This window comes from Myodes glareolus, chromosome X (assembly GCF_982192425.1).
Source record: "Myodes glareolus chromosome X, mMyoGla1.1, whole genome shotgun sequence".
Lineage (NCBI taxonomy): Eukaryota > Metazoa > Chordata > Mammalia > Rodentia > Cricetidae > Myodes > Myodes glareolus.
In genome coordinates, this window is record NC_142053.1 from 48,305,682 (window position 1) to 48,327,746 (window position 22,065).

General features: G+C 44.2%; 1 protein-coding gene across 1 annotated transcript in view; it reads right to left on the reverse strand.

The window, feature by feature from the left end:
• Positions 1-22,065, reverse strand: part of Frmpd3 (FERM and PDZ domain containing 3) — a 51,467-nt gene that overhangs the window by 19,575 nt on the left and 9,827 nt on the right. Inside the window, exons 5-8 of the mRNA XM_085684995.2 lie at positions 16,791-16,927; positions 16,326-16,452; positions 14,192-14,281; positions 11,972-12,151 (exon numbers count right to left, since the gene is read on the reverse strand). Of these exons, the coding sequence (XP_085541121.1) occupies positions 11,972-12,151; positions 14,192-14,281; positions 16,326-16,452; positions 16,791-16,927 (534 nt within the window). The remainder of the gene's footprint in view (positions 1-11,971; positions 12,152-14,191; positions 14,282-16,325; positions 16,453-16,790; positions 16,928-22,065) is intronic.

A 22,065-nucleotide genomic window follows, 5' to 3' on the forward strand; every position in this document is an offset into this window, starting at 1 on the left:
TAGGTTAAACAAGCACTGCAGATAAATTTTGCTATGGAAATTCTAAGATCGTATGATATATTAACCAATATATTCCATGAAACATCAAAGATTTTAGTATTTCAGATTCATTTGACCTCAAAGATCTGTTTTTTTTCTTACAGAAAATTTCATAACGACAGTGTTCTTGTTATTTTTTTTCAATGTTAGAGATGAAATCTAGGACCTTGTGCATTCTGAGCAAAGACTTTACAATTGAACTACTCCCCTGGCCCCATTTGTTGCTGTTTTTAAACCTACAATGGGAAATATTATCACATTCTGCTAATTGATCCTGGAGTTAAGTCCTTAATGGTTTCAGAGATTCCTGACAGTGATAAACAAAGCAGCAGTGCATTTTTATAAAACCTTTAAATTTGTTCTATCATTTTAAAGGTGTCACGTGAATAAGTTGGATCAAATCAAAGTGAGAGTGGCTGAGGAGGGAGTCATGGGCTCCGAGTAGCCATGACCTTTCGGGATTACTAGAGGGCATTATTAAGAACTAATAGAAAGTCGGGTGAGGTGTAGCAATGCCCTTCATCCTAGTGTTTGGAGGTGAAGCCTGGAAGATCAGGAGTTCAAGGTCACCTTTGGATGCCTAGTGAGTTTGAGGTCAGCCTGGGCTGCAATAAACCCTGTTTCAAACTGGGGGTACGGCTCAGTAGTAGACTGTTTGCCTAACACAAGTAAGCCCCTAGGTTTGATTTCCAGCACCACAAAATAAAGGCCCAGAAGAATTAAGAAGGAACATCCTGTGTTATATTGAATATTTGTAGAGGCAAGAGTTGGGTTAAAGACAGCTTCCAGGGCACAGTTTGATCTATTCAACACACCTTGTAACTTGCTACTTTTTGTTTGTTTGAGACACCGGTTTTATTTGGTTTGCTTTTGAGACAAGATTTCACTCTGCAGCCCAGGCTGGCCTGGCATTCATAATCCTTCCCTCCAGCTTCTCATTAACCTTGATGCTTTTGTCAACAGTGATTATCTTCTGCTTTGGACATTTGTTTGTGGTCTCTGTTTCTGTGAGGTGACACTGTCTTCTGGTTCTGTGATCCCTGACCATCTTTGCAATGGTCTCTCTCTTTTGAAAGATCTACTTTTATTTATGTCAATATGTCTGCATGGTAGTATACACTCATTCGTGCAGGTGCCAAGGAAGGCACAAGAGGCGACAGGTCCTCTGGAGCTGAAATTACAGGTGATTGTGGGCTGCCTGGTATGGCTGCCGGGAAATGAACTCAGGTCCTCTAGAAGAGCAGCGAGTGCCTTCAACCACTGAGGCATCTCCCCAGCCCTGTCTGTATTGCTCTTCAGCTAGCTTTTCTTGTGTAGCATTTTCCCTGTGTAGGCTCCAAGCTTCGTCTGCAATCCTTGAGTCTTCCCCATGGTGGGTCAGCTTTGACCTGTGTTGAGATTCTTGAGTCAGTGTTTCATTTTATTTCCCCTTGAGCCCCTTTCCTCTCTCAAAACATATATAGTGCTCTAAGGCAAATACCTTTTTGAGACAAGGTCTCATCCTGAAGCCTAGGTTGGCCTGTATTCTGTAGCCCGTATTGGTCCCACACTGCAGCAATCCTCTGGCCTCAGCCTCCAGAGTGCCCCTGCACCCCAGCTTGATTCATTAAGTAGTGTTTGAATATCCAGTTCCAGTATATGTTACAGTAAGGCATTTGGAGTGTCACTGAAAGAACGAATTAATGACTAATGATGAGTCTATTAAATTCACGAATTACCATGGGAAGGCAAAGGGAACAGTCGATACACATTGAGGAGCAATGGCTCTTTTCTCCACTAAGAGAGTAGCCACAGATTAAAGGTTATCCAGTCATTATTAGCTAAGGACACTGGTGATAGTTGTACTTCCCGGTAATGGAAACTCCTCAGTCACAACAGATTGGTCAGCCCTACGTAACACAGACAGCTAAGAGGGTAGAATGGGGCAGGGGAGTCAGATATGCCTTCTAGCCTCACCCTGTCATTTATAGTGGAAAGACACACAGAGGTTTGGATGCTGACAGTTGCTGCCATCATTACTGGGAGAACTCAAGATTCACTAGGTGTGACTCAGGGCATTCCTGAACACTATGGACACTTCCATTGCTCTGGCTTTATTTTAGAAACCCACTGACTTCTCCTTCCTTCTCAAGCTATGTGATGATGCTGAGATTTGGGGCAGGGGCTCTCAGCCTGGGGGTCCTTGTGTCTCTGGTCCCAAGCTGCTTCAGCTGTGTGCATTTATACCTCACCTGGGTATGTTTTGCCATTCAAATTGTGACATCTCATAATCTGGACAATAACTTAAGGACCTCCAGTAACACCCTAACTGGCTTTTATTCCTCCAGTGCCTTCCTACTTCACTTCTCTATCGCTACTGAAGGGATCTTTCTAATGCACAACTCTTACTATAACCGAGCCCTGTCAATAGTGATGAAACCCAGCTACCTTACAAGAGCGTTCAAGACCCTGCAGGATTTGGGTCTACCCTGTATCTTCAACCACATGTGTCTCTTCTTGGTTTATGTCCTTTTCTCATGTCACCACGCCTCGCCTTGCATATACTTTATCTTTATTAATATATATATTATTAATATATACATTAATTTATCTGCCAAGCTAGCTCATCCCTTCCGCACTTTCGCCTGTGCTGCTCCCTCTAGCTAAAATACTCATGTGCTCCATCATGCCCACCCAGCAAGCTGTGACACAGTGACGGGCTCCCTCCTGAAGAGCAAGCTCATCTGACAGCTGCAGTCACTCATTCCAGAACAGAACAACCAGCTCCTTGCCTTTGTGAAGCTCACAATGTAGCTGGCAATAAGTCATGCACCAAATAATCTTAGAGCCAAATGTGGTCACAAGGTGTGATGAGATGTATGAAGGGAACATAGACTGTCTGGGAGCAGGTGTGTGCATGGGCATGAACGTGTATATATGTGACATTCGGTCTCAGAAGCCAAAAGAAGCTCCTTTAGGGACATGGCATTGGCTGACAAATTGAATACAGGGCTATTTGCCCACTGCTCAGGCTGAGTGGTTGACTGATGGATGGACAGATTGATGGGCTGGCTGCTTGAGGAGCAGTCTGACTCACTTGAACCCTGGCTGACAAACTGGCTGCAGGGAAGCCAGAATGCCAGACAGTCTCACATTTGGATTGTTTAGCTACCTGATTGGCTGCTTGTCTGGCTACAGACAGAATTACTGACTGGAGTCTGACTGACTGGCTGGCTTAACTGATTTCCCTTCAGTTTCCCCGTACACCCATGTAGTCCTGTATCATCGATAAAACAGCAAGAAGGCAAAGTCCTGTGCTCTGAGAAGGCCAAGCACATCAAGAGGTGGCTCAGGACAGCACAGCCCATCACATTAGTAGCCTTTCCTGGTAGCCAGTTGGACCCCAACATAGGCTAAACATGGCTTGTGAAAGGAACCCAGATGAACTTTTTGCCAACAGGGGTGCAAATCAAATGAAGGGAAGGCGAACAGAGAGAGCTTGGGTAGGTTTCTTATAAAAGTTCAAAACCACCCATTTACCTTAAATAGGATTTTAATGATCATGATGCCTCATGTAACACTTGCCCATACAGAAAACACTAAAGCAATAAAGCTCAAGGAGGAGAACGGGACGCATGCTGGGCCAGAGATCCCACGGGACATTCCTTTGATGGTTCCTTTCCAACCTTATGAGCTTCTGTAGCAGCGGAGTAGGTAATGGTCCTGTGGTGTCTGTTTCAGTCTGTTGTCTCTTGAAGAACAATATGTGAACACTGCCTCATGTTCTCTCTACTATGAACAAGTAAGCTGAGTGAAAACTGTAACTAAATACACCCAGGCCATCTTCAAGTGGAAAATAAGATAAGGAGAATGGAGTTTAAAGCGCAAGCCAGGCAGGAGAAGCTACAGCAGGGATTAATTTGACATGCTCCAGCTGTATCTCCTTCCTGGGATGCCCTGGTATAGAATTGGCTCACTCCAGCATCTCTGACAAGAGAAAAAGGATGGGAAGCATCCCGGAGAGGCAAGGTTACCAGATGGGGGTCTGGGAGTCCCAGGGGACCAGTCCATTTGAGTTCTTGCCTCCATAACACTGGGGAAGGCTAATTGGGCATAGCCAGACAATTTTGAGGCGAGGCCGAATATTGCTTGAAAGCAATGGTTTTCAGGCCAGCTGTACATTAGAATCACTCAGGAGTCTAGAAAGACTTAGCTATTCCTGCACCCACCCCTAGAACTGCTGCTTTAAATGATCTGGGAGGGACAGCCGGAGTAGACAGTGATTTTAAATCTTTACACATGAGTCGGGTGTTGGGGAGAAGGGCGCCTGTGATCCCTTCATTTGGGAAGGTAGAGGAGGTGAGATCAGAAGTTCAAGGTCATTCTTTGAGGCCTGTGTGGATTATATGAGAACCTGTTTCAGAAACAAAACTGAAAATCTTTGGGCATGATTCTTATGGCTAGTCATTGTGGTAGTTTGAATGTAATTGACATTTATGTATGCTCACAGGGAGTGGCACCATTAGGAGGTGTGGCTTTGTTGGGAGTGGGTATGGCCTAGTTGGAGGAAGTGTGTCACTGTGAGGGTGGGCTTTGAGACTTCCTCAGGATACCCACCCGTGTCTCAGTTGACTTCCTGTTGCTTGCAAGTCAAGATGTCAGCAGCACCGCCTCTGCCTGCACACTGCCATGCTCCCTGTCATGATGATAATGGACTGAACCTCTAAAACTGTAAGCCAGCCACCCCAATTAAATGTTTTCTTTATAAGAGTCACTGTGGTCATGGTGTCTCTTCATGGCAATGAAAATCCTAACTTACAACAGTCATGGCTGAGACAGCAAACCCTCCCAGAACATTCTCAGGCCAGAGTGGGCTATCTATGAAGAAATGGACTCAGTTTGGTTGCTAACTTCCATGTCCTCTACTTAGGAAATTCAAGCAGCTGAAATGGAAGATTCCATGTGTAGTGGTGTGCTTATCTTACAGCCAGATTCTCTCCTGTTTGGTTATCTTACATGTATTTGTTCTGTATGTATGCCTCTCTCTGCGTACCAGGGCATGGGTGTGGAATTCAGAGGATAGCTTATAGGGGTTGGTTCTCTTCTTTCATTGTATAGGATCTGGGGATTAAACTCAGGTTCTCAGGACTTGGTAGATGGCCTCTTTACCCTCTGAGCTGTCTCACTTACCTTCCCCACTTCTTTTTGAGCTAGGTCCTCCCTATATAACCCAGGCTGGCCTTAAACTTCCGATCCCCTTGCTCGAGCCTCCTAAGCGCTGAGGACCCATCCTTCCTTCTGGGACTCCTGGCAATTAATAGCTACTGGGGGAGGAATGTCATTTTCTTCAGTAGTGTAGCTATGGATAAATTACTCCTGCTCCAGAAAATAACCTCCCACCCACATTGAGCAAGAAACTTGTAATTAAACTCAGGGAGAAATGGGGAGCACTACAGATGGTCTCAACAAGCATTGCTTTTTCAGAAGACATGACCTCGGTTCAGTTCCCAGCACTGACAAGATGGCTAACCACTGTCTGTAACTCCAGTTCCAGGAGATTCAACACCTTATTCCAACATCCACTGGTTCCTGCTCTACTCGTGTGGTACGCAAACATGCTCTCAAGCACACATACCCATGAAATCAAACAGTATTTAAACTCAGTAGGGCCACACACAAAAAGAAGTCATGAAAGTTGCATTGGACTGGGCGGTAGTGGCACATGCCTTTAATCTCAGCACTTGGGAGGCAGAGGCAGTGAGTTTGAGGCCAACCTGGTCTACAAGAGCTAGCTCCAGGATAGGCTCCAAAGCTACAGAGAAACCTTCTCTTGAAAAACCAAAAAAAAAAAAAATCTCTATTTTTCAGGGCTAGCCAGTTCTTTCAAATAGGCCAAAAATCTATAAACTGTATTTCAAGGACACTTAGCTTTAATAAAAATAAAACATCGAAACCCAAATTTTTTTAAAAAAGAAAGTAGTATTGGGGTAAGAGATACATTGAGGTGTGGAGAGATGGCTTAGCAGTTAAGAGCACTGGCTACTCTTCCAGAGGTCCTGAGTTCAATTCCCAGCAGCCATAGGGTGACTCACAAACTTCTCTAACTGTAGTCCCATGGGATACGATTCTAGGCATTCATCATCCTGCACAATTGCAATCAGTTTTTTTTAACTCTAATCAATGCATGTGTTGATTTCTGTGGGATCTATACTCCAACAAAGCTATTAGTATGATGTGTCATTCATCTTTCATGTTCATGTGGAAAGAGATTAAAATGTTGCTGTACCCATTTCATAGAGTATGGATTAGTAGCCCACAGAGCAGACGTCACTGATGTTTTTTGGTACCAAAAGCTGGCTGCAAATGGTATGCTTGTCAGTCAATAGTCTCTTTATTATAGCATATGAGAACTAGGAATGTAGCTCAGTTAGTAGAGTGCATTCACAGCTTGCCTTCCCATTTATAAAACCCTGGGTGTGGTTGTTGGGGAATATATTTTAACTGTGTAGAGGTGTGTTACATTGGCTTCTGCTGCCTTCGTTAACGATGCATGGATGTGTTTCACTCTTTTATGTTGCATTTGTTTAACTCTGTAAAGTTACGTTACTTTGCCTGTCTAAAATATCTGATTGATCTAATAAAGAGCTTAATGGCCCATAGCTAGGTAGGAGAGAGAAATAGGTGGGGCTGGCAGGCAGAGAATAAATAGGAGGAGAAATCTAGGGATGAGAAGAGTGAGGAGCAAGAACAGGAGGAGGAGAGGAGGATGCCAGGGGTCAGCCACCCAGCCACACAGTCAGCTACGGAGTGCGAAGGAAAGAAAGATCTATAGAATAAAGAAAGGTAAAAATCCCAGAGACAAAACATAGTTAAAGAGAAATGGGATAATTTAGGTTAGAAAACTTGGCTAGAAACAAGCCAAGCTAAGGCCAGGCATTCATAAGTAAGAATAAGTCTCTATGTATTTATTTGGGAACTGAGTGGTGGAATCCAAAGAGTAAAAACAACTGCATGTGGTGGCACATACAGTGCTTGGGAAGTAGAGGCGGGAAAATCATGAGTTCATGGTCATCTTATTATCTCAGCTATGTGGGAAGTTTAAAGCCAGCTTGAAATACATGAAACCCTGTCTCAAAAGTAAAATAAAGGAAGGAAAGGAAAGAAAAATGTAATATATAAGTACTTGTTATGTGAAAAATCTCATAGCATTAATTTTTTTTTATTTTCACTGTAACACACAACTTCAAATTTAGTGGTTTAAGTAATACACATTTATTCCTTACAGTCTGGGAGGTCAGAGTTTTGATACAAGTTTTACTGGGTTAAAAATCAAGTGCAAGACCGTGTCCCTTTTGTGGTCTGGAGTTGAATCTATTCCTTGCCTTCCCTGATCCTGGAAGTTACCACACTCCTTGGTCCTTGGTCTCTTCCCTAATGAAGGCTAGCAAGGGTGAGCTGAATTCTCTCGTCACAGCCCTCTCTCTAAATTCACTTCCAGAATCTCTGTTCCACGTAGACTGACTCTATTGACTACATTAGTCTTAGTTGAATAATTCATGCTAATCTCCCTATTTTAAGGTCAGTTGATTAGCAATCTTAATTGTGTCTGCCCTTTTTATTCCTCCCTGTCATAGCATATTCACAGGTTCTGAGGATTATGGAATAAACATATTTAGGAGAGGATTATTCTACCTATTGTACATGGTAAATCCTATTACAGACTATAACAATTATGACACCAAGTGGATAATTCTGAAGTTTTCTTTCGCATTTTATCTGTTGCTCTTAATGGGGTATACCTGAACCACTTATCGCTTGGTTACACCTCTGAGCACTCATCATCCACCTGACTATTGGTCACCGTTCACTCCTAAAGTACCTTTTAATGTCCCATCAACACGACAAACACAATGTATTTATCCCCAATGGTAGTGTCCTCTCACTGATGTGGGAAGTCCTTCTGTCTATATGTTGCTTTTATTGGTTAATGAATAAAGAAACTGCCTTGGCCTGTTGATAGGGCAGAACTTAGGTAGGCAGGAAGGAGGGACCTAAACTGAAAGCTGGGAGAAAGAAGGGCGGAGTCAGAGAGAAGCCATGGAACCGCCACCGCTGGAGACAGACGTGCAGAAACTTTGCTGGTAGGCCACGACCTTGTGGTGATGCACAGATTAATGGAGATGGGTTAAATTAAGATGTAAGAGTTAGCCAATAAGAAGCTAGAGCTAATGGGTCAAGCAGTGATTTAAATAATATAGTTTCTGTGTGATTATTTTGGGGCTAAGTAGCCAGGAACTAACTAGCAGCCTCCTTACAACATCTCACTCATGACCTGCTAGAGTCCTTTACACCTAACACTGCTATTTAGTGCACATTGGATTTGTGCAATAGGCAATAAGGGGAGGAATAAAAAAAACACATGCATTGCTGGGCAGTGGTGGCACACACCTTTAATTCTAGCACTCGGGAGGCAGAGGCAGGTGGATCTCTGTGAGTTCAAGTTCAGCCTGGTCTATAGAGTGAGTTCTAGGACAGGCTCCAAAGCTACAGAGAAACCTTGTCTCGAAAAACTGAAAAAGAAAAAGAAAGAAAACGCATGCATTGTGTACAACACAGGAGGGGCCAGCCATGCCCATCTTAATACATCACATGTTGCACATCTGCTCCTTGGCTTCACAATTGTCTGGCTTCCGCCCTTCTTTCATGCTGGTCCAAATCAGCTTTCATTCTGTTACCCCTCTGTTCAAGGACCAAGAGTACATTCTTACTAATCAACCACATTGAATCTAAATTCCTCAAACTGGCCTGGGAGGCTTTTAACAGACTTGTTCTGCCCGCCCCTAATCTCTCCAATCTCTTCTCTCCTTATTTTCCTCTCCAGCCAAGCGACTATGCTTATCGACCTGCACATATGGCTTGCTTATTTCCGTGCTTGCTCCTTGCCTTTGAACACATCCCACTCCTCTCTGCTAATTCATGCCTATCACTTCAAGATCCAGCTCAAAACACCCTCTCGAGGAAGCTAGTTCTGGTTAACTCCTTCTCGTTCTTTTCATTTCATATTCCATACCACATTTATCTATGACATTTACTTCATCCTGCTTTTTTAGAAAGAGATGTATTTTAGTTTTGTATTTTGTGTGTGTGTGTGTGTGTGTGTGTGTGTGTGTGTGTGGCTTCCCCGAGAGGGTGAACTTCATCTGATTCCAGAGTTGTGTAGGGGTTCTCATGCTGTGTCAAGGAAGGTCACGCATGCTGGTGACTGTAGTCACCCTGATAAAAGCATAGTTTTTCTGAAGTGTTCATTCATGCTCACCACTGTGGGTGGATCACTTTCAGAAATAAGCACTGTGCTCCTCACTCGGGAGAAACATACTGACCCCAGCTCAGCCTCTTTCCTCCCAGACTTCTGATCATATAAGTAGGTCTTCAACCTAGGCTCACTCTAATTCATTGTATTACAATATCCATTTGGAGAAAATAAAAAATTAAATAAATCCTCATACCCAGGTAGTTCTTCTAACCAATGAAATCAACAGTTTTAGCCAGGCAGTGTGGTAGTGCACATCTTTAATCCTAGCACTTAGGAGGCAAGAGGTAGCCAGATCTCTTGTGAGTTTGAGGCCAGCCTGGTCTATAGAGTGAGTTCCAGGACAGCCAGGGTTACACAGAGAAACCCTGTCTCCAAAAGGTGGGGGACATCAGTTTTCAGAGTCGGGGCCTGGTGTCTTTATTGTTTAAAACCTCTCATGGAATATCTATTGTGCTCCTGATGTGGAAAACTCACTCTTGAATTATTGAAGGTTGAAAAACAAAAGCTGAAAGCTGTTTCTCTGCTTTGAACCCCGTCTGTATCTCTGTGACCCACACTTCCCGTGTGTGTCTTGTCCTTTTTTCCCCTTCCCTTACCGGTTCATTTGGCTTTTTACCCGACAACATCTGAGGAGAATAGCAACCAAATGGTTGGGAAAGTGGCCACAATCCAATTAAACATCAGCACCAGGCGGGTCCCCAAACCAAGGAGAATCCCCTGAATCACAGGTGGAACGATTAGCATATTAAAGCTTCCTGTGTTTTACAAACACAAAAATAAATAAATTGGTTCTTTTAGAAACAGCAAAACACTCCACTGCTTAATCTGTTAACTACACGTCCTTCTGGGAAATCCTTTAAGAAGGGAAAGCTGTACCTCCCACCGAGAGAGCCTCTGCCAGCTGGCAGGAAGGCCTGCCCCCTGCCCACACTGGTCACTGTATTCAAACAGGAGAACTGTGGAGGGGGTGGCTGGTCGTTGATGCCAGACTTCTGTGACAGCTGCTTGCCAGTCTGAAGGTGTTGATCTACCGGGAAGGTTCTGAGGTTCTAGGAGAGCTGGACTCTGGGAGATGAGATGGCACGTTGGCTCTGACTGTTCCCCACTCCCCAGAGCCACTGTCCATGCACAGACACACCTCTTGTGTAGCTCAAAGTAGATGTTCCCCAACCAATATACAGGTGGGATGGGCAGAGATGGGTTAAGTCATTCATTCCTTTAATCTCTGAGGCAGGCAGACAGGGCCAGAGTCTCCCTCTAAGGCTATCCCATTTAGCTTGAAGTTCCGTGAGTGCGATGTCCTTTGTTTACATTTTGCAGTGCTAGGGATGGGATCTAGGGTCTTGCCCATGCTAATCAAGTGCTCGATTACTGAGTTTCCTCACCAGCTGTGAGTTCCCGTTTCCCGCCAACGGCTGGGAAGATGGCTCAGTGAGCAAAATGCAAGCATGAGAACCTAGGTACCAACCCTAGCATCCATGTAAACAAACAGGGTGTGATAGCAATGCACCTGCAATCCAAGTGCTGAGGAGGAGAATCTAGGAGGATCTTTGGGTCTTGCTGCTCAGCTAGTCTAGCCAGTCGAGACAAAAATGGGCCTGTCTCAAAAAGTAAGGCCTAGAGCACCCGAGGAAGACACTTCTGGCCTCCACTTGCATGTGCATGCACATCTGTACACACTGAACACACACGCATATTTTTGAGACAAGGACTCATTCCCTGTGTGGCCAAAGCATGCTGTGAAATTTAATCTTCCTCTCAGCCTACCAAGTGGCTATGAATACAGACAGGGTCGCAACACCATACGCAGCTGTATGAATTTTATTGTTTTTTTTAATATTTGAGATAGAAGTTAACTGTGTAGCCTAGGCTGAACTTGTAATCACCATGTAGGCAGTAAGGCTCCTGCCTCAGCTTTCTGAATACTGGGATTACAAGCCACCATGATACCCATAAATTCAAATTTTTGTGTGTGCCATGACAAGAATAATTGTGAAACGATGGGTTAGGGGCTCCCGGGGGTCCTGTTCTCTGTGGAGAACTGACTCAGGTTAACCCAACACTTCCTAGCCCTACATAGTGCCGCGTGGTAGTTGCAATGAAAATGGTCTCCATAGGTTCATATGTTTGAAAACCTGGACATCTCCAACTGATAGTGCTGTTTGGGAAGGATTAGATAGTATGACCTTCTTGGAGGAGGTGTGTCACTAGGGGTGGGTTTTGAAGTTTCAAAAGTCCATGCCATTCCCAGTTAGCTCTCTCTGCCTTCTACTTGTGTCTCAAGATGTAAGCACTCAGTTACTGGGCCAGTGCCCTGCCTGCCTGTCTGTCGCCATGCTCCATGCCATGACGGTCATGGACTCTAACCCTCAGAAACTGTAAGTGACAAGTAAATGTGTTGTTTTATAAGGTTTCTTGGTCGTGCTATCTTAATGACAGCAATAGAACAGTAGCCAAGGCGTGCTGGCAAACCATCTTAGATGATCTAAGTCCTACAAGATGGAGAAGAGAAAGATAAAGACAAAGAGTTCTATGGAGAAGTCATTTCAGAATCTCTGAGCCTCATTTCACATGCTCTAACTCTTTCCTTGTCCCTCAGGGCTGCTCTGTAAAGAAGCGGCACCTCAAAGACGCGCTCACCTTGGCATCCATGATGCTGGTCTCCACTCGGGCCACGCCCTGGTTCTCCCGAAACAGCTGGATCTTGCTGATTTTGCTGAACTCGGACAGCACAGTGGTGAGGTTGGTCTTGAGGTCAATAACATGGCTGATGCCATGACGGGGTCCCACCAGGAGAGTGGTGGCCGACTGCTTCTCGTCCTAGTACCCAAGTGTGCCAGGCAGACAGCATTCACAGACAGAAGTGGAGAGAAGGTCCAGGGAGAAGAGGCGGTGAGGAAGAGAAAATATGTATTATGTTGTTCTGCTGGGGTTCGTGAGGAGGAGGGGAAGGGAGGAGAAATACCCGAGACTCAGTGCCAGGGTTAAAAACGCAACCTTGAGAGGAAAACAGTCTGGAACCTCCCTGGTACAGGATCCTAGATCCTCAGCCTTAGCTACGCAGTAAGTTAAGGGAGCAGCTCTAACAAAATTATGAAGTTGGCGAAGTATGTTCTTTCTGGTGCTTTTGGAGAACTTTGCCTTATCAAGTACCAAGGTACTTTTCCCAGTTGCTGAAAGCCATCCAAAACTCTTACCCAGTGCTTTTGCCTGACTAGGCAGCATTATATCTGGCTTTTACCCACCCTCCACCAACTTGCACTTCTCACCCAATGCCAAAGCCATAGTGAAAAAATAACTTTGCCTAAGGCATTCATGGTTGTTTAGGTGCTTAATGAAGGACTCCCTAGATTTACCCTTTAGTAGGTACTCCAGCAGCCTTAACTCAAAGGAATGACCAATAGGCATTTGAGCAATGTCAGGCTGGTAGAAGAGAGATTTGAGGGTGTGTGTGGGTGAAGGGAGGGGCCAGGGGCTTTCAGTGGTCTACAAATCCCACTGTATAAATGGCTGCTCCGAGGTCTGACAGACTGGATTCCCTTAAATGGGGCGGACAGACTCCTTGAAGTCATCAAACCTGAACCTTCTGCTGACCCACTCCCTGCTATTAACACCACTCCGGGAACCGCTTATGTCTGCCTACAGGCACTTTGATAAGCAGATTTTCTCCAGTGTGCCATGCTAGCATGACAGCGTCTTCCACAGGGCATGACAAGCACCAGAAGCCAATCAGTAAAATGATTTGAATTTCCTTCTACCAGAGGCAACTGGACTGGAGCAGTCTTAGGGACGGTGCCAGCTGAGCCTTGGCCCAGAGCATCACTGTGCAGTGCAAGTCCCGAGTAGTCAGGGGGCAGTATGGAGACTTGGGAAACCGGGGCTAGGGGACTATGGGAGTGTGTACATGCAGAGGCAAACAAACAGAGTAGGGGTTGGCAAACTCTGTCCCCTAGGCCAAATATGGCCCGTCACCTGTTTCAAACACCTCAATGGTGAAAAATAAAAACTTAGAACATTTTTAAAAGCTGGAAAGGAGTCAAAAGAGCCATATTTTTGACACATGGAAATTCTTTGAAATTCAAATTTCTGTGTCTCTAAATAGTTATTGGCAGGGTGTAACACCCATTTGTTAACACACTGTGGCTGTTTTCATGCTAACACAGCAGTGCTGACTGACTGCTACAGAGATTCGTTTGATCTACCAGCAAAAGGCAAGCATATTTTCTATCTGGCCCTCTACAGACATGGGTTGTCAAACCCTGGAATATAGGGAGGGGGAACAAAAGGATTGATAAGGGGCATTGAAAGTAGATGTAGTTGGCCCCCATTATCTATAGGGGACTGCTTTCAGAACTCTGTTGTAGATACCAAAATCCATGGGTGCTTAGTTCCTACATAAAAGGACATAACATATGTACATCGTCTACATGGATATTTTTGTGTACTTCTGAGAAAGGGTCTTATATATGCAGGGATGGCCTCAATCTTGAACTTGTGATCCTTGTTCTTCAGCCTCTAGAGTGCTGGAATTACAATCATGCACTGTCACATCTGATCCTAATGTATGCTTTAAATCATCTCAAAATTACTTACAATACCTAACATAGTGCCAATATTGTGTCAATAGTTGTTATACTATTATGTCTGGAGAATAATGACAAGAAAAATGTCTACACATGCTCAGTACCAACACATTAGTTTTCCCTTAGACTACTTTTGAGCTGCAGGTTTGTTGAACCCATGGATGCAGTGGATGCTTTGAATATGAAAGCTAACTGATTTTGTCCCTCCAATAAAGGGCTGGTTCCCTCCCCCTGGCCCCATGCTTTGTCCCTCCCCCAATTCCTTAGTCCCACTGACCAGTCCTACAGTGTTGAATAAAACACCAGTGAAGGTCGGAAGTTCATTCAGAATTCGAAGGTACTGGAGCTTTGCTTGAACTGCGGAGCCCTGTGGAAACAACCCACCTTGAAATAAGGATCCAGAGGAACAGAGAGAAACAAGCCCACAATCTCCAAGTGGAGGCTCAAGGCCTTATGGCAGGTGCTAGCCATCAGCCTACTCCATGGAAATGACAAAGGCCTGGATAAAGCTGGAAGGAAGTTTCGGCTTGGATGGCTCTCACCTTCAGCGTTCCACCTACCTCCCTGAGCACTCCTCGGACCTCTTGGTTCCAATATCTAAAGTAGCATTCGAATCTGTTGGTTTTGCAGTAATTCAAGCCCCTCTCTGCAAACTCTGACATCCACTTAATCTATGCAATCTCTCCTAAGATCCTTCAGATCCTTAGAGTCTCACTGATACTACCACATGCAATCATGGGGTACCACTTGGTGCTTTCATACTGAATATCCCCAAGCCCCAAGCTTGTTCTTCATCTGGGCTTCCAGGTCTCTGTCAGCATGTCTGGGGGCAACTGAGCTAGAAACCTGTGAAGGACACAAGACTCTCATCTGAGGGCCATCAGTCACCAGATCATATCTATTTTACCCCCTGACTTTCTCCTGAATGGATCTACCTATTTCTTTTGCCCTATACTGTTGCTTTGACATTCCTTCCTATATCAGGACTTTGGGCACTCAGCTTCGTCCCCTCAGTTACATACACCTAGTGTTGGTTAGTGGTAGCATCCTGAAACACAGGAAATTTAAGCACGCTGGTTTCCTGCTTCAACTCCTCCATGGTTCCCTGCTGTCTATAGGATTGTGTGTAGCCCCTTCCTGCGGCACAGAAAGCCCTCCCAGAAAGAACTGGCTCCTGCCACCCTCCGGTCTCTACCTCCACCAGCTGTGTGGCTCATATTCTGTAGCTTTGCATAGGCTGAGCCGTTTATGTCCTTTCCCCTGCTACCATGACTCACCTGGCCGGCTTCTAGAGAGAGAGATCTCCTGGTGGAGGGAAGTCTTCCTCTTAGTGCTGCTTCTAGCAATTCATCTAGACAAGCTCCTATCTATCCTTCACGTCTCAGCTCTGGCACTAAATATACCAGTTCTCCCTCTCCTAGCCTGGGCTTGGCATCTGTCTCTCCTGAATACTTGTCGAGTACCAGTGCCTGCTGCTTTGTGTTGGGAATTATGGTTTTATTTCCCTACTTGACTGTGCCTGAGTCAAGGCCTAAAGCCAGGCTTTCTTCAGCAGAGCACTGGGGTGCATAGAAAAAAAAATCTTTGCTGTGGAGATGGTGGTGAGCACTGGTGCTCTCAGCCAAGAAAAAAAAACCCAATCTGATTAAGCATGCACAGTAAGGTGGGAATGGCTTAGCTCTCTGGGGAAATTTGCATCTTAAAAGGGAAGCTAGTTGGTAATTCAAGAAATCTGGGATGGGTGGCATATATGGGGTGATTGTGTCTCCTGTCTACATCTGCATGCTGATTCTAGTATTTGTCACCATCCTCCAGCCTCTTGGGCAGGAAGCACAAGCAGATGGCATCTTAGCAGCCTAAGAAGGCCCAGCAGGGCCAGGGGAGGTGGGGAGTGAAGCCTCTTCGAGGTAGAGACTGCTGCCTCCTAGTATTCAGAAGACAGCCCAGCTCTGTGTTGGACCTTCATCTCCTAAGATTCTCTGTTTTAGGACTGACAGATTAGAAATCTCGTGAGGGACAGAGCAGTCACTCTCACGGAAACTCTGTGCCTCTCTTAGGAGCCAATGCCTTTCACAGACAGGTGCTCCACCAGGACTAATTGGCGAAAGACCCCAAGAATGACTGTCTTTATAGCTCCTTTGTTTTGAGGACACAGAGGCTTGCAGTGAAGGTCGCTAAGCGTATCTGAGCAATGTCTGAGTTTGGAGCAAATTCCTTTCCATAGCTGCCTCACACCTGGTCAGTCTAGACGTGCACCCAAGTCAGGAAGAATGATGGGGTGTGCGTCCAAGAAGGAATGGCTCAGTGTGCACCTGAATAAGAAGAGTGGTCGAAACCCCCAGGGTACCACTCAGGACCCCTCTGAGGCCTCTAGTGTTTAAATGTGGCGCCCGATGGCCTCCTCTGGGTACCTTGGTGCTGCTAGGAGGGTGCATTTGGTGGGCCTTCAGTTGTTGAGAGAGAGACTTCCGAAGGTTCTTCTCTTTGATGCCCTGCAGGAGGGAGGGGGGAAGAAAGGGTTCCAGGCCCCACTCCTTCCTAAAAACAGAAGAAAAACAAGACATTAGTGAGAGAGACAAAGTGGGAACGAGGGAGGGAGATGGTCAGAAAGAATCTGAGTAACTCTGAGAGGCAGAGATGGAGAAACGGAGACTAGGAAAAAGAGAAAGAAGGGGAAGGACAGGCAAACTGTGGCCGCTGGCCTCGAGTACCCGGTAGAAACCATAGCTCGAAAGCATGGGGGGTTAGGCATCAGGAATTCAAGTTCTTACCCCCGTAGGATGGCTATGACCTTGAAAAGCAGAGCACAGCTCAACAACTGCACCTTCTTATGGACAGCAATTTGTCCCCTCCAGGAGGGCCCTTTCACAACTCACTCCACGTTCTTGAGTGTGATCTTCTGACTAGGCCGAGTAGCTGAGACAGTGATATAGATGTGGAGGGCAGCAAGGCCCAAAAGCATCTCTGGCTTGGGGTCCATTCCAAAGCGTTCTCGGATAACATCATTACGACTCTGTGAGAGAGGGCAGACCGAACCCATCAGTTAAAGGAGACATCGCTTCTTTCTTTCTCTACTCCCCAGCTATGCCCTTGGATCCCAGAAAAGAATCACGCCACCAGCAAGACATAATGAGTCAAGTGAAAGAGAGGGCTACTGCCCTTGGGGAAGAGACAACAGGGGAGCCTTGGGTCACAGAGACACTATGTGCTTGTTTCAGCAAATATTAGATGCTCTTCTCAGTGGCAGGTCACACAACAGAAAGACACAGTGGGCAGAAAACTCCAGGTTACTGTGCAAGTGAGACCTGGTTCATTCCCTTTCTTTCTTCTGTTATAAGAGAAATCCTACCCTTCAGGGGTGGGGGTTCTGTACTCAACTACTAGCCATACTAGACGCTTCTAATAGTCCAGGTGAGAACAAGGAAAGAAAGACAGCGGGAGGGGCTCTCTGTGGGGCTCTGTTCTAGAAGCCCAGGGTGAGAGATAGTTTGCAAGGATGGAGCAGACATTCTGTTCCTTGAGATCCAAAGGACAAAAAACATTTTGCTGCCTTAGGGGAATACCTTGTAGGTGATAGTCAAGTATATGATAACCTTCCAAACTCTAAGGGCCAGCACCCCAGCTAGCAATGACTCCACCTTCATTTGAACAGTTGTCCTTTGGTTGAGGTTGTACCACAATGGGCCTTGGGACTAGGGAGTCACAGTGGTATTACTCTAGCAAAGGAAAAGGACAGAAAAAGGATACTTCAGCCAAGAGTGGTGGCTCATGACTGTGAATAAATTCACTCTGGAGGCTGAGGCATGAGAATTGGAAGGTCAGCCTGGGCTACACAGTGAGTTTTAGGCTGACCTCGTCTATAGATCAAGACTGTATCAAAAGTGGGGGGAGTGAGAAGAAAATGAACACTTAATGTTTATCTATACAGAAAATTCAGTAGAATCTACAAAAACCCATTAAAACTATTTGTTGACTACAGCAAAGTTGCAAGGCATAAAAAAATCACTGTAAAAATGTATTTCTATATGATACCAATGGACAATTGGAAATTGAATTACAAATCTAAATCATTGCTGGGTATGGGGGCTCATACCTATACTCTCGGTACTTTCGAGGCCAAGGTAGGAAGATGGCTCACTAGTTCAGTACTAGCCTGGACTACACAGCTCCAGACCAGCCTGAGTTATAGAATTAGACTATGTCTCAAAACAGCAGCAGCAGCAATAAAGATGAAAGTCATTTATTATGGCATCAAAATAAGAAATAATTAGGGATAAATGTGACAAAATATGTGAAAAAAATCATACATCAAAACCTTATAAAACACCGCTGAAGAAAATGAAAGACCTCAATCAATGTAAAAATACTTTGCTCATGGGCTGGAAGACTCAGTATTGTTAACATATCAATTCTCCCTTAATCAATCTACAGATTCTGCACAATTCCAATCTGAATCATGGTAGGATTTTTAGTAGAAATTGACAGGCTGATTCTATAATTCCTATGAAAAAATGCAGAGGACCTAGAATAAAAACGATTTTTCAAAGGAAGAACAAAGTCAGGGACAAACACTACTTGATTTTAAGACTTATTATAAAGCTCTAGTTATCAATAGTGTGTGGTTGGCATAGGGAAAGACTGGGAGATCAATAGAATGGAATAGAGGTTCAGAAATAGACTACAGATACACTGACAACTGCTTTCCCACTAGATCTAGATGTTTTATTACTTACACAGACTGCTCTGTAATAAAAGTATGAAGACAATTCAGTGAGGAAAGGATAGGGTTTTCAATGAGTGGAACCTCAACAAATGTGTATCTATATCTATATGCCAACATGCACACACACACATATGCACACACATGCACGAATACACACAGATACATTGGATAGACAGATATATCTTAGATAGGAGACCAGAAATGTTATCTGTAAAAGAAAAGATTACCAAACTGGACTTCATCAAAATTCAAACATCTGCTCTGTGAAAGACACTGTTTAGAGACCAAAAAGGCCAGACACAGACTGGGAGGAAATAATTGCAAATAACATATCCAACAAATGACTTGTTTCCAGAATACATAAAGAACTCTCAAAACTTGATAATAAGAAAACAAATAACCCAATAAAAAGGCAGGCAGATGATTTGGACAGACATTTTATCACAGAAGATGCACAACAGTGAACACATAAAAAATTATCCAACACCACTAGTGACTAGGAAAATGGAAATGGAAGCCTTAAAGAGACAGTGCTATACAATATTAGAATGACTAGGGTAAAAAAAAAAGGCTCACTACACCATCAGTCGATAAGACTGGGGAAGCTCAAATTGTAATACGTGATGGATAAGAGTGTTAGAGGGTACAACGACTTTGGAAAATAGCATTAGAATTTCTTTTAGAAAACAATCAAACTATCCATTTATTAGTTATTTACTCAAGAGCAAAGAAAGCTCACATCTATGTGCAGACTTGGACATGAATACTCACAGCAGTTTCATTTGTAATTGCACAAATCTGGAAATACCCCAAATATCCATCAACATGTGTAACCAATTCTGGTTCTGTGAATACTACTCAACAAGAAAAATGGCTGGGCTGTGGTGGTGCATGCCTTTAATCCCAGCACTTGGGGGGCAGAGGCAGGTGGATCTTTGTGAGTTCAAGGCCAGCCTGGTTTACAGAGTGACTTCCAGGACAGGCTACAAAGCTACACAGAGAGACCCTGTCTTGAAAATCCAAACCAAACCAAACCAACAACAAAACAAAACAAAACAAAAACCCAAACAAACCTGAGGAAAACTAGCCAGTTCGAAATAAATATATGTATTGTATGGTTCAATTTACATAAACTCTTGGAAAGGAAAACAAATCTATAGTGACAGAAAGCCAGTCAGAGGTTGCCTGTGGGATGAATCACAAAGGAGCCCAAGGAAATGTCAGTGAATATTGAATATGTTCAATATTTTGATTGTGGTGGTGGCTGTGGGTGACAATTTATTGTAGTATTCACTTTGCACATGTGCAGTTTGTTATGTGCCAATTAGACTTCAGTTTTTTAAAAAAACAAAAAATCAAAAAACTGATTTTTTTTAAAAAAGGAATCATCCAGATGAAGTTCATATTATCCCAAAGTGGAGAAATATGCTGGGCACGATCTTATCATCAAATTCCAAAATATGAGAACCCAGGCAATCCTCAGAAGTTTGAGTGAAGAAATTCAGGACAAACAAAATGAGAACTAAACTAAAAACCACACAACCCATTGTCCCCCTAGAGGTTTGGCAGAGGAACACGAGGCTGAGAAATGTTCCTAGCATTTTAGGTTGTCAGAAAGGGCAGAAAGGACAACCACAGCATCTCTCATTGTAGTCCCAGGTGTCACCCTCGGAAACAGAGAAGTTTGGTTTTTTTGTTTCTTTTCTCTTTTTCTCAACAAGGGCTGCATATATCCTGTGGGCACCTAAAAGCCAACATGGCCTAAAATGAACTTATCCTGTCTCCAAGCTCACGACACTCTTTACTCGCCAGTGTGAGGACTGATACCATCTCTACCAATACTCAGCCAATCCAAACCCTTATATCTCCCTGGAATCCCACTCCAAATACCTCATCATTCACAAGCCTGATTTTGGACATCACTTTTCCTTTGGCTAATGACCAGGTGACTCTCCTTTTGGCACTCTTACCCACTCCTCAGCAGGATTTCTTTACCTTGAATGCACTCTAGAATAAGTTGAGATAATTAGAAAAACACAAACTCCCAGACTTGGGGTGAGGCAGAATATTTTTTTTTTCCTAGATAATTGTAAAAATGCCTTTCGGATAGTTCATTTTTAAAAATTATATGTTTAAAAAACACATATTTTATGTGTGTGTGTGTTTGTCTATGTAATTGTCTGTATACCATATACATGCCTAGGCCTTAGGTCCGCTGGAAGTGGTGTTACAGATGGTTGTGAACCCATGTGGGTACTAGGAATTGAATCCAGTTTTCCTCAAAGAGCAGCCAGTGCTCTTAACCACCGAGCCATTTTGCCAGCCCCCTCCCAGACAGTTCCGATGTTCAAGTAGGGTTAAGGAACCACTGTTCTGAAGTGGTTCCACTGTCTCCAAAGCTTTGGCAAGAGGTGGAGGGTATTAAATGCTCATGGAGACCTGGATGTGGTTGATGATGCCTGTCTATAAGTCCAGCACCTGGAAGGTGATGGCAGGAGAATCAGAGGCTCAGGTTATCCTTAAGGTACATAGTTCATTTGGGGTCCGCCTGAGCTACGTGAGACTCTGTTGTTTCATTTTGTTTTGTTTTAATCTCATTGAGCTTGCTAAAACAAATCATTGGAATAAGGCCCAAGAATTTACATCTCTAACAAGTTTTCAGTTAATGATGCTGTTGGTTCAGAGTCCACATTCTGAGAAGCACTGCCCAGCTTCCAGAATCAAGTCTGCTCTCCATGGCCTACCAAGCATTTGCTATCTGGTTCCCAGCTCTCCAATTTCATTTTCTATTGCTTCTTGCACATTACATCCTGTACTGAAGTTGCAATAAATCACTTGCACTTTTTCTCGTCAGTATGCCGTTGAAAATGCAAGGGCTCTTGTTTGGGATATGACTCCTCTTTTCCATCTTACTATGTAGCAAACATCCACTCATTCTACACAGCTAAGAGTGTATACAGCTCTTCTCCTCTGTGAAGCCTTCACTGTCTTTCTCTCAGGCAGGGCTGGCAGACTGCTCCCTGGGTGTCATTAATGACACTGAAGCTTGTTGTGGTTCTATCTATGAATATATGAACTCTGGTGAGTGAAGTCTATCCTTTCTGCCCCTCTGTCAGGACCCAGGGTATGGGCTCAATAAATATTTCTGGATGTAGTGAGATCAGAACCACCTCCTCACCGAACCTAGGTATTGGTGGTTGACAGTTCACGGAACCAAAAGAGCTTGTAAAACCTTGGGATTCTGTGGAAGCACCAGAGTTCCTTGGGTTGCTTGTTTCTGAAAACTGATGGACTCTGGGTGGACAAGTAGACAGTACTTTGACAGTCAAATTCAAATCAGCCAACTTGACAATAAACTACAACAGGAACAAGAAAGGAACGGGCCTTCAGAGCAAGCTGAAGGTTGAACTTACATAGCAACTCCATTG